The sequence below is a fragment of the Talpa occidentalis genome, unplaced genomic scaffold (assembly GCF_014898055.3).
Source record: "Talpa occidentalis isolate TD23 unplaced genomic scaffold, MPIMG_talOcc4v2.1 talOcc4.13, whole genome shotgun sequence".
Lineage (NCBI taxonomy): Eukaryota > Metazoa > Chordata > Mammalia > Eulipotyphla > Talpidae > Talpa > Talpa occidentalis.
The window spans coordinates 101,420,599-101,432,845 of record NW_023601322.1 but is presented as its reverse complement, the minus strand read 5'-3'; the positions used below and the strand labels follow the sequence as shown (position 1 = coordinate 101,432,845).

The following is a 12,247-nucleotide window of genomic DNA, read 5'->3' as shown; positions in this document are numbered from 1 at the left end:
CCTGTGGGGACGCTGAGCCTCCCGCCGAGCCAGAGGTGTGACCGGGAGAGACGGGAGAGTCCCACACCCACCGGCTGTGCTGCCAGGACAGAGGCCAGGGGAGGCTCCCGGAGGTCTGCCTGGCAAAGCAAGTCAGTGGAGGAAAAGCGGGGAGTCACTGAGCCCGGTCTCCCGCCAGAGCAGCCGGCCGGGGCAGTGCAGGCTGCGGCCGGGGGTGGGGGTGGGGGGCAGTGCCAGCCGCGGCCAGGGTGGGGCAGTGCCGGCTGGCCAGCCGGGGAGGCCTGACTGGCTAGAGGGCGGCAGCACTCCGGCATCTCCACCCAGCGTCCCCTCAGAGGAAGCCACGTTCCCCGCCGGTGGTCCCGATCACTCCCAGGGCGTACCCAGTCCCGGGACAGGGCGGGTAGTGGTGGCGGGGCAGGTGTGAGACGATGGCACAGGAGCTTCTGCTCCAAAAGGCTGAGACGAGCAGAGTCAATGATCTTTCCCCTCAGCCGAACAGCCCTGCACTTTATACAGACGTGAAACACGATGGCAACACACGGCCACTCCTTAATTACGTCTGAGTACGTGCCTCCCACAGACACACACATGCACACCACACACACACGCACCTCACGCACGAATACACACACACGAGACTTACATATCCACCCCCCACGTCACACTCACATAATCACACTCACACTACAGACACGCAATGCCAACACATACCACCCAGCACGCACACACCCAGCACACACAAATACATACACACACACACACACAACCCCCCCCAGCTCTCACTCACACACACTCACACCTTCACAGACACACTGTAACATACAGACACTCTCGCACACAGGGACACTGTCCAAATCCCCCGAATGCCCAGAGTCCAGTGTCCCTGGTGTGGCGGCTGACCGAGGGCACCTCGTATACACGGCACACGCTACATACCACTGGGACACCCCCCTTAGCAGGTGTGACTTCCTTACCCCCGGAGCCGGGGGGAACAATGGCTGAGTCCAGCGAGGTGGAGACATGCCAAATGTTGAGCCTTTTACTCCCGGGACCATTCAAGAAAACAGACTCTGCCCTGGCATTGCTGTAAACTGGCGCGTGCCCTGCGGAAGCATCACCACTGCTCCTGAGGATTATAATTCAGAAATTTAAGTCACGAGTGCGCTGAAAATAAAAGCATACAGAGGCCCTGGGGGTCCCCTGGGGGCTGACAACAGTGAGCTGTGGGCACATATGGGACCCCACGGCTCCATCCTCAGTCCTTGGGCAATTTTATGACTTTTTCTAACTATGTCACTTAATGTTTCTCTGTGACTTAATTAGCACTGGAGTGTGGTCGCGACTGTTGAGCGTGTCACCAGCACGGGCACCCTGGCCACTAGAGCAGAGTGACTGAATTCTCCAAGCCCATCCTGTCTCCCTGCGGGTTCCGGGCTGCTCTACATGTGGTCACGTCTGCAAGGGACGTGTGCCACAGGCAGCACTGTGGGAAGAAGTAGCAGAGTGACTGGAATTCTCGTCCTTTTTCTCGTTCTCGTGCACGTGACTCAGCTCTACTATCTGACCAGTCCCGTCCAGCTGAGGGTAGAGCTCTGAAAGGATTGGCTGGTGGAAGGTTCTGGAACTCAGGTTTCCCAAAGGAATGTTTCTGTGTTGCTAAGCTATGCAGTACCTACAACAGGGAGCCGCAAAGTCTCCTTGGAGCGGGAGCAGGAGAAACTGGGGCAGAGCTATCTGGTATACGGCAGTCGGCAGGCTGTCTCTGCCAGTCGGAAATCCCAGCTCGGGCGGGAAGACTGACGGAGCTCGGGGACCCGGGGCGTAGGCCTGTGCTGAGGCCTGGAAGGCGTCGACAGCCTTGAGTTCCTGCCAACCACGTCACCTCTTGAAACTGTCCTCAGGTATAAAGTAAATTCACCAAAAAGATAATTTTCACAAAATTGAAGTTCAGATAACATACCTCACACTTTCATCTTTTCAAGACATAAAAGCCAAACAGGTCTGCTTTGAGGGAAAAGACAGTATTTTGGCTTAGTTTGGAAGAGATCATACAAATAAAAACCCTACACGTGTGGGGTAAAGTCATCTTCTGTGCAAAACACTGACCTTCACGTTAAGTAGCTGTTGCACAGACAATGTGCCGGGTGCCGGGAACACAGAGGTGGGAAGCCGGGTCAGATCATTCCTGCCCATTGCCGCCTGCTGGCGGGGACAGAAAATACACAGACACGCAAACTCTTGTCAGGGAGTAACACGCTCCGTGGAGGGAAGGAGACGGGCAGGCGGGAGGAAGGTGAGAGCGCCTTGGGGAGTCTCCTCCAGACAGGCAAGGGAGGAGCCGGGGGTCAGTCTAGGGTCAGTCTAGGCCCGGCGACTTGAAGATGCAGAAAAGCTCAGCATCCACCACGGAAACAGCAGCCTTTCCATCGCAGGGTCACAGCCCCTGCAGCTGCGCCCTGACAGGCCTGTCCTCTCCGGAGCCCGGGGAGTGGGGAGAGCCCTCTGCACCGGGGGCTGGGCCTTCTCTGCCGCGCAGTCTCCACGGTTTCCAGGCGAGTCACTGAACACAGGCCATGGGACACAGAGGGCTCTGGCTTAAAAGACAGTCAGTGAACTGACTGAAAATATCTGCCCCAGAAAAATTTTGAGGTCAGGTTCTAGAACAGAAATGTTTTTTGACACTGCGAATTCTGACCAGAGAAACTGGAAAGTTACAAATAGAATCTGCACATCTCAGGGCGGCCACGAGGACGAAGGCCAGACGCCCTTCCTGAGTTTCCAACCTTGTGTGCCGCCGTCGGGGAAGTCTCGGGAACTGTCCTAGGCCCAGGTCAGGAATGCCCTTTACCACACGACTGTGAATTCCCGGGAGAGGCAGGACAGCACCTCGAGGGTGCAGGCCCGTCACACTGCAGGGTCTGGCGAGTGCTGCTGAAGGACCCACATCACCCGCCAACCACCCATGGGCGCCCCGCGAGAAACGCTGGCCTCGCGCTAACTGGCGCTCTGCGGTTTCAGGGCCTGAGAGCGTCTGGGCGTGCAGGTGAGGAGGAGGAGGGCAGGACCGGTCACCGCGGCAGCGGGAGCAGGGCAGCAGCCTCCAGGAGCACCGGCCTCACCCCCAGGCCCGCGCCGCCGGAGGGCAGAGGCGGATGGCTGGAAATGGGGGCTACTTCCTGGTCCGGCACACCCCTCACCCCAGGAGGGTCTGCCACATTAAAGGTACGTGAGGCAGGGCCCAGAATGGGTCTTTCTTCTTCTCACTTGGCTGCTTGGTGGCTCTGGTGGTCTCAGCCTCCGGAGGCGGGCGCTCACCACTGGGCAGCCACGCGGGGCTGGGAGAGCAGGGCTGGGCAGAGGCCTCACGGTGCAGGTCCCGGATGCCTCAGGGCAGCCCAGAGTGGCCAGCGCTTCAGAGCTGCACACAGAGGCGCCCCCAGCCACTCCCAGGGTGCGAGACTCCGGGGGCCTGCGGGGCAGGAAGGGCCATTGCTCTGGAGGCAGGGGTCTGGGATGAAGCTGCGTCCTGAGGGCGACCCCGGTGGGGTGAGTGCCCCACAGCACCCTGACCGTGACCGCTGCGGCTTCTGACCAAGGCTGGCTTTTAAGACGACGACAGGCACCAAATACACTCCCGCCCTGTGAGCCCCAAAGGGAGGACGGTGAGTTTTCTCACCACTCTCTGCAGTGGCCCGAGGAGGGGTGTGCGGGGCACCGTCCTGTGTGTGTGGGGGGTTAAACTACTCCGGGCACGACGCAGTTTGACGTGAACAGTAGACATTCGTGCTCTCCCGAGCCAGCGAGCAGCGCGGGGGCCAGCAAGCGGCTCACTCCATCAGCCCGGCTGCGAGGAGGAGCTGGGAGGCCGTCGCAGACGGCAGAAGGCAGGGCCAGCTGCGTCTGCCTGTTACGCAGTCGCTCAGCAAACTGTTTCAGGGCAGCCACGGGCCAGCACAGAATAGACCCGCCTGCGCGTGGCCCCTCTGGGCGTGGGCGGCCCGTGTGCGCACAGGCGCGGGGACGTGCCCCTCGTGGCCAGACAGCGAAGGAGCCGAGGGACAGACAGCGCTGCCAGCGGGACCCTCCTCAGCTCGTCCGAGACAGAGGGTTGGGCCAATGTCAGAGGGAGGGTTTGAAGAATAGGCAAATGAACACTTTCCAGAAGCTTCCTGGGAAACCAGCAGTCACCTACGAGCTCTGGCAGCTGAGGTAGGGCAGCTGTGCCAAGCAGCCATTCTGACACGGGCGCACTGACCCTGACGAGAGGAACTGCTTAGAAGTCAGCATTTGGGCCAAAAGCACAAACACAGCTGTTGCCTTGAGTGAAGAACCAGAGGCTCTGACCTGAGGAAGGCAGTTCCTCCAGGCCGGCGCTCCCCTGGCCTCAGTGTCTCCCGTTCCTAGTCAGCAGCGCCTCGCCTTCTCCCAGGAGGCAAGAAAAGCCAGGACATGTCCTCCTGGCGTCCTATTCCACTGACAGCTTCTGAACGATTTTATAATCCCCGTCTGGGCCCCCTGGTGGCCTGGGGGTCAGTCTCAGGCTGTCACCACGGCATCCTGAGTCTACTCCCCGGCCAGGGAGCGACCCACAGGGCGCAACAGACCTTTCCTGTCTCCCTGCTGCTCCCCTCAGCAGTGTATTTCGGTCAGTCTGCCTGTTCTGCTCCCCACCCTGTCTCTGGTGAGTCCTCTCACCCCCCACACCTCTGGCCTGCGCCCCAGCTCTTGTGTGCATAAACAAATCAATCTTCAAAAAAATCCCCATCTGGTATTCTGAGGGTGAGCAGGCTGCCTCTTGGCTTCCCCCATGGGTGTGGAGCTGGGGTCGCGGCAGCTCTGCCCATGCGGGGTGTGGCCTGCTTCTCCCGGGGAGCAGAGGGCAGAGTCCAGGAAGCAGGCCCTGGCTTCCTCCGCTGGGCACCGGCGGCTACAGCAGCAAGTCTGACGACTTAGGTACATTTAACAATCTTTGGCAGGGAAGTTCCCGATCATTCAAACAAAAAGATTCTGCCCCAAACCCATCTGCTTGGTCCTCACATCGCCCGTGTCCGCGCAGGTCTGAATAACATCCCGATCTGCACCGTGAACGACGACGAGGATGACGCACTCAGAGCGCTGTGGGGGGCCGGCCAGTTCAGCCACTTGGAGAAGAGGGACACCCCACTCGCCAAGTGCAGCCCCCCCAGCTCCGCAGCCCCAGGCAGCGCCACCCAAAGGGGGCCCCCCACCCCGCGGGGCAGCAATGTGCCTCTGCGGCCTCATTCTGGTGAGTCTTTCCCACTGACGACGCCGTCCCGAGGTCCCCGGCCGGCCGCCAGGGGGAAGAGCTGTGGAGCCGTGACTGAAGTGCCGGTGACATGTGCTCACTGTGAAATAGGTTACCCTTTAGAAACAAATTCCACTCAACTAATCGTTAGTCAGCAGCTCCGTAATGTTAATAAATATTATTATTCTTCTTCATCGGGCCCAAGACATCTGGTGTGGTCTCTCGTGCCCGCAAAAGCAGCTGAGAGACAGGAACGCTTAGGCCACAGTGATAAGGCACCCACTTCAGAGAGAAGCGGGGGGACACGTCCCTGAGGGGGGCACGTCATACCGTGATGGCCATTGTGCCCGCCACGGCCAGCCCTGGTGGCCAGAGCCGAGTCTGCCGTGGTCTGGCTATTCTGGGCGTCGCCCGATCCCAGCACAGTGCCTGGTCTTCAGAAAGCACCTAGAGTGATTATTTTGACAGAATTGAAATGAAAAAGATTTCATCACACACAGAGTCTGATGACTGCAGTGAGCAATGCTGGGATGTACACGTGGAGCTGCTAAGAAAGCAGATCTTAAAAGGTCTCATGACAACGACGCGTGTACGAGGTGCGGGACGGGTGTTACCTACACTAACCGCGTGATCATTCCACGAGGTCTCCCCCACATTCTCTGTCGCCCACCTTCACCACCACAGTCCTTTTAAAAAGCACACATGGCAACAGGCACGGGGCGAGGACAGAGGGAGGCCGTCTGGACGGCAGGCCTCACCCGGCTCTCACGCTCACCCTCGACAGCGAACAGCTCTGGGCACAGAACGTCCCCTGGCATGATGAGAGATGCGCACCTCCCAAGGACGCCTCGCTGCGTGACCCCACCGTCAGGCCGCACGCTCGCCCGCCGCTCTCCCTCTCAAGAGCCCCTCCTTCCCCACCCACGCGCAGTGGACGTTCACGGCTCACGGCGCCTTCTCCGTGCCCTGCCGAACACATCAGCTGGGTGTGTGTATGTGGACACACTGAGACGCACATGCCTTATTATAACCCTTTACTACGTAACTCGGATCCACCTGCCAGCTTCTAATGTTCATCAGCAGATCCCTGAGCCGGCCTTGCTGACTGCAGACACACTCTCGCCTAGCTCAGAAACTACTGTATCAGTATCTGTCATGACAGGATTTTTTTTCAGTTTGGTCTAAAGATGCTTGTCCACCTATCATTTCAGAGCCCTGGAGGAAGATCCAGGAGTGCTTCCGAACTTCCAGTGAAAATCCCTTAGTGATTAATAAGGTAAAAACCACTTCTCACAGCTACCTATCTAGTTTGATATTATTTCCTCTCCTTTTCTTGAACTTCACCTTCCCCGTGTGTCACGATGTCCTGCAAAGCTTTACTGATATGTAGTGGACGTGCTGTGGCGTGCATACACCTGGGAAACCCCCGCAGAAATCAAGGCAGGACCCCGCCTATCAGGCCCCCGGCATTCCTCACAAGAGGCCCCCGGCCCCCACCCCCTCGCACCATGCTCACCCCGACCAGCACGGCCCCAGGCCTCTGACACACCAGGCCCTGCCTTCACGCCTGCTCACTGCCGAGGGACAAGGCTTCCCGCCAGCGGCAGCCAGCCCGAAGGCTCCTGTCACTCTTCTTGGACCCAAAGCTCCTACAGTCTTTTCCTTTTTGATTGCGACAGTGACTTACCTCCCAGAGCGAGAGAGCAGCCTTTCTTTCCTTCTTCCGACGAGCCACCTCTCCGGCTCTCCTGCTCAGCTGCCACTCAGCAGAGCAAAGCGGCCGCGGCCCTCACCTGACACACGCATCTGCCCCCCGCAACAGAAAGTCTCGGGTGTCGTGAGCTGGTTGCCCACTAGCGCATCAATATAAATATTAAATCTTGATACTAACTAAGGGTTTAGGTTGATTTGCCCAAAGGAAATGACAGATGACTGTGTTTTGTCTCCAAATGCAAATATCCGATAAGCAGATTTCAAGGGAGGATTAAAGTTAACCTCTTCACTCCTACGTGCGTCTCTCATTCAGCTGCACAAATTCTCATTCATTTTATATTTAATTTTCCCGGGGATTGTAAGTGCCTGCACATGCTTACCGATTGCATTTACCTTGGACTTAGGAAGAAATGAAGGTCGGGACTGCCGAGTCGCCTCCCCGGGCCAGCTCCACGACTGCCTCCTGCGGCTCGGAGGCTCCGGACGCCAGGGCCGCCAGGGCCGCCAGGGCCGCGGCCGAGGACTGCGTGCACATCCCCAACTACCTGCACCAAGAAATCAAAGTAAGGGCAGGTCTGCTTGGCTCTGCCTGGGGAGCAGCACCCACACATAACCATGACCGCGCCGGCACCCTGAAGGGGGTGCTGATCCCCCCGGCCGAGTGAATAGCAGGAAGTTGAGATCCAAACCTTTGCCTATTCTCACTTCCCGTTTACTTCTTCCCGGAACCCCGGTCCTCTTACCCAAGCGCAGCCCTGGCTCAGACCGACTCAAGAGCTCGGTGCTCGCCTGAGAACCTCAGCCCCACTCTCTTCCGTCTCGATCATCTTCCTAAAGCCGGCACCTGCCCCTCGCTCCCGCCGTCGCCCACACATCTCCTCCAAGTATCTGAAGGCAGGATTCCTCCAGTGACCGCCCCCTCCATCTGTGGAAGGCTGTCCTCAAACCTTCTGTGCTTAAGGTTATACACTTAGATAAATCGACAGTAAGATGTCATTTCAGACTCAAGGGAGGTTCTCTCCAGCCACAACTGTTCCTGCGAATCCCATATAATCAAGAACAAACCCATCAGCTGCTGCTCCATGGTTATTTCACCCTAAGACCCACGACAATTAAGCGTCAACATATTTTAACAGTAACTGGAGCAGGGGTAAGGCAGCCGTGGCAGTGGGATTAGCCACTCACAGCACCCAGCAGCCTGTGGTAGGAATGACAGGCCGCGGAGCGTGACGGGAGGGTAGTTACTAAATGTGAGAGCAGAACGTGATGGTGGCGGTGGCTGAGAGGCAGAGTTTGGGAGGGGACAGAGGCGAGGAGGAGGGCGAGCCTCTGGCATGGCCGGCGGTGCTGCCGGAGATGCCAGGCTGCATGGGCTCTGGGGCCGGCCGCCAGCACCCCGCGGCGCCACCGCCAGTCTGCCAGTCGCTCTTTGCCGCCTCCGGGCGTCCCTCGGAAGAACCCTGTCCTTGGTCCCCAGGGCTCCCTTCTCATTCAAGTCTCAGCTTAGAGGTCACACACGGGCCCTTGCCCAGCGCCCCGGCCTCCACGCCCTCACAGCGGGGATTTCCGGCCATTTCTGCGTGTTCCTGTTTGCTGCATTACTATCTATCTCCCACCCACTTGTGCTAACATTACTTTATACACTGTCATGATGTCTGCCTGCTTACTGCTTTATCGCCAGTGCTCAGGCACTGCTAGGTGCTAGGAATTATTTAGGGGTTATCAAATGTAGACTAGAGAAGTGCTACCAAGGTCAAGGTGGGACTGCACAGCGTCAGCCGATGACCAGGCCTCAGCCACCGCTGGGCGCAGCTGTCAGACGGCGTCTTGCTTCGGGCCACACGGAGCGGACCTCGGGCAGACGTGGCAGCTTCCGAAGGCAGCGGAGAGTCTGGAGTTTGGGGACACTGGGGACCGGAAATCGCAAGATAAGATAGCAGATGAGGCAGATACATGCAGAGCGCGAGTCCCACCAACGTGCGTGGGGCTGCAGGCCGCAGCCCAACACTAAGGTGTGCACGCAAAGGGGAGCCGAGACCCAGCAGTGACGGGGGTAGTCGGGGCTCACAGCTGCCCGAGCAGACAAACCTCGCCGGAGTCAGCCAGAAATCAGGCGAGACCCTAGAAGAAGCTGACCTAAAAAAATCACAAGAACAGGGGACCCCAGCCCTGTGCTCGCAAATCCTGAAATCAAGTTTCAACAGCTGACACTCACCTGCCAATCTATGCGCCACCTTCTGGAACAAAACTCAAAGGAGAACGGGGCTGTCCCGGGGACACACTCTTCGTGCTTTCTCCAAAAGGATGAGCACATGCCCCCTACGGAGCGGCTGGCCGGTGACGGCACGCTGAGAAAGCCTTAGAGGCGCGAGGCTGAGAGGCTGAGGGGCGTGGGGGTTCGTTTCCTGCCTGTTCCGTGGCCACAGGTCCGTTGTGGAATCAGGAGCAAACCACTGATTTTAATCACTCTCCTCCTGGACACAGTGTCCTGGAGGCAGTGATGTAACACGGGCACAGATTTCGCTGTTTGAGATCTGGCTTCCTGGCTACCATCACAGAGGGCAGAACTGGGTGTCGCGTTCGGTGAGGGGACAGCGAGAAGGTGCTGGGCCCGCGGGCGCCGGTCTACTGCTCTCCTAACTCTCTGCTCTCTGTCAGATACTGGCGAAGCTCTGCGACATTTTAAACACGGATTCTCTGGCAGACGTTCTACAGTGGCTGCTCCACGCAAGCTCAAAAGGTGAGATTAAAGGCAGCCTTGCTAAGCGTGAGCTCGGGCTACCGTCACAAACTAGTTCTTGGATTTGCAAAGATGCTGCTGTCACCGACTTCCTGGCGTCAGCGCGGCCACCGCATCCTGCATCTCCAACAGCCCGAGCTGTGGGGCAGCTGAGCCCCGGCCAGGGCTGGCCGCGTGTCTCCCACACACGGGCCAGGGGCGCCCCCTGGTGCAGAGCGCCGGGAGCGCAGCCCCGTCCCGGGCAGGGCTTTTTAGTTCTCTTAATTCCCCACCAAAACATCACCCCAGGCGAGTCTCAGCGTCCTCGGCGCCCTTCCTGCTGTTCCATGGAAACATACGCAGCCCCAGTGGAACAGCCCCCCCAGCAGAGGGCCGTCTTCGGCCCAGTCTTCATCAGGAGGTGGGGCCTGAGCATGCTGAGCTCCCAGGGGAGGCCTGCTGGTGCGGGGCGCTGGGAGGGTTAGGGACCACGTGTCGAGGGGGGCACACTGTGGCTTTAAATAACAGGGAGCACTTGGGGGACAGTGCTTGACGCCCTGAATTCACGACTCTTTGGCAGGAAAGGGAGAGATGTCCGGGTCTCACACGCAGGTGTATCTGTTCTGGCTGCCTTCCTGGCGGGGCACGCGGCTGTCCGGCTTCCCCACAGGGTCCTGACGCGGCTCTCCTGGCTCCAGCGTGTGCTCCTGGCTCCTCTGTCACGGGCTAGCCAGCCTGCAGCCGTGGGTTTAGTTCTGGGGTCTTGATTCTGTCCCACTGGGCTGAGTCTGTTTCTGTCCATTACCAGGCTGTTTAAGTACAGTTTGATAGTATATGTTGAGGTCTGAAAAGTTCACACTGCCATTTTTCCTGTTTTAAAATCAGGGCTGCTTTTGTGGCGTATCTATTTCCAGGAATGTTTGCTCTATTTCGCTGAAGAATGTCACGTAGATTTTGACGGGACGGCACCGACCTCGAAGCTATTTTGGGTGGGACGCTATTCTCTGCGTTCACTGCGGCCAAGCCCGAGCAGGGCATATAGTTCTGTTCGTGTCTATTTCTAACAATGCCTTAGTTTTCTCTGTGCAGGTCCTTCAGCTCCTTTGCTTACTCCTAGGGATTTAATTTCTGTGGTTGGTGTGACTGTAAACGGAGTCATTTTCCTAATTTTGTCCTCTTGTAGCTCATTCTTAGTGATTCTGTGACCTGCTATTTTATTGCGCTGTTGGAGTTTATTTTCCAGTGGAGTCTTCGGGGCGGTGTATATTGTCACGGCACTGGAAGATAAGGGTGGCTTGACTCCTATCCCCGTCTGGATTCCGCTTCTGCCCTTCCCTCGCCTGGGTCTAGCTGGCAGGCTTCCCGCGCTACACTGAGCAGTAGTGGTGAGAGTGGGCGACCTTGTCTCACCCCAGATTAGTGGAAAAGCTTTCAGTTTTTCACCACTGAGAATGAAGTTCGCTGTGGATTTGTCGTGGATGGCTTTTATAATGTTTTGCTTACCCTCCGCTTTTCAAGGGTTTTCATAATAAATGGATGCTGAACCTTATCAAATGCCTTCTCTATATGGATGCCTTCGGCGTCTATACTTGGTCAGATGGCTTTTAACTTTCTCTTTGTTGATGTGGTAAATTATGCTGATTCATTTTCAGATGCTGAATCCCCCTGTGTCCCCTCGTGTAAGGGGTTGGGGCTAAGGAATCTTTATTCTCTTTTTTCTTTTAAGACTGAAACTTTTAAAAAAAAACTTGCATACGTTATAAGGGCTTCTAGTTGGGGGAAGAAATCAAAGCAGCCAGCAAAAAACAGAGGAACAATACTCAAGAGAATCATCACAGACATCATTTCCATTCAAAACATGAATACTTTGGTGTGTATCTTTCTAGACGTGCTGGTAACTCTGCTTAACTACTACCCTGCATTTCAGCGAGAGTGCACGGTGCCTGTTTGGAATAACATCCTTCTACTTCTCCAACGGGCAGTAATCCTGTCAGACTGGGTTTTGCACTTGTTGTTGGAAACTAGCCCACTGCCGCAGGGGGTCAGTAGCTCGGAGAGCTCCCGCCTCGGGCCCCTCCAGTATCACAGGTCAGCAGGACTGGGAGGCTCCGAACGATTTTCTGCAGCAACCCTGACTCACTCACGCGTGCGCCCAGAAGTGCAGCCTCACATACCGAGCGCTGCAGAGAACAAAGCCCGTGTTCCTAAGTGACACGGTAAACACAACCTTTGTGCCTTCCCTTTCTTTAATCAGAAAAAGAGTGGGTCTCAGCTCTGATTCACACCGAGCTGGCTGAGATCAATGTGCTGAAGCGCGGCTGCCAAAGGAAGAACCCCTCAGCAGAACCGGGGGCAGGGCCTGGGAAACCACTCCCAGGGAAATCACCCCCCAATTCACCAGCAAAGTCAAAAGTGCCAAGCAGATGCAAGGAAGGACACCAACCGGCCAGGTACGTGGACACGCCAGTCCCCGGAGGACGCCCGGCCCTCGGGCTCTGAGTCCTCGTCCGTCATCTTTCCAAACGGCCACATGCCGAGGTGCCCGC

At 57.4% G+C, this 12,247-nt stretch overlaps 1 protein-coding gene across 1 annotated transcript; it reads left to right on the top strand.

The window, feature by feature from the left end:
• Nucleotides 1–1,368: 1,368 nt before the first annotated feature.
• Nucleotides 1,369–12,200, top strand: CUNH4orf17 (chromosome unknown C4orf17 homolog). The gene is made up of 7 exons (XM_037509647.2): nucleotides 1,369–1,904; nucleotides 3,022–3,225; nucleotides 5,060–5,269; nucleotides 6,481–6,545; nucleotides 7,387–7,545; nucleotides 9,641–9,722; nucleotides 11,956–12,200. The coding sequence occupies exons 2-7, from the start codon at nucleotides 3,156–3,158 to the stop codon at nucleotides 12,198–12,200; spliced, it is 831 nt and encodes a 276-aa protein (XP_037365544.1). The 5' UTR covers nucleotides 1,369–1,904; nucleotides 3,022–3,155.
• The last annotated feature ends 47 nt before the right edge of the window (nucleotides 12,201–12,247 follow it).

What these genes read in the sequence shown, in the direction of transcription:
- CUNH4orf17 (XM_037509647.2), top strand. Translation starts at nt 3,156, where the DNA reads ATGGCTGGAAATGGGGGCTACTTCCTGGTCCGGCACACCCCTCACCCC. An exon ending in GAGGGTCTGCCACATTAAAG is followed by an intron (nt 3,226 to 5,059) that starts GTACGTGAGGCA and finishes GTGTCCGCGCAG; the next exon opens with GTCTGAATAACATCCCGATC. An exon ending in GCTCCACGCAAGCTCAAAAG is followed by an intron (nt 9,723 to 11,955) that starts GTGAGATTAAAG and finishes TTCTTTAATCAG; the next exon opens with AAAAAGAGTGGGTCTCAGCT.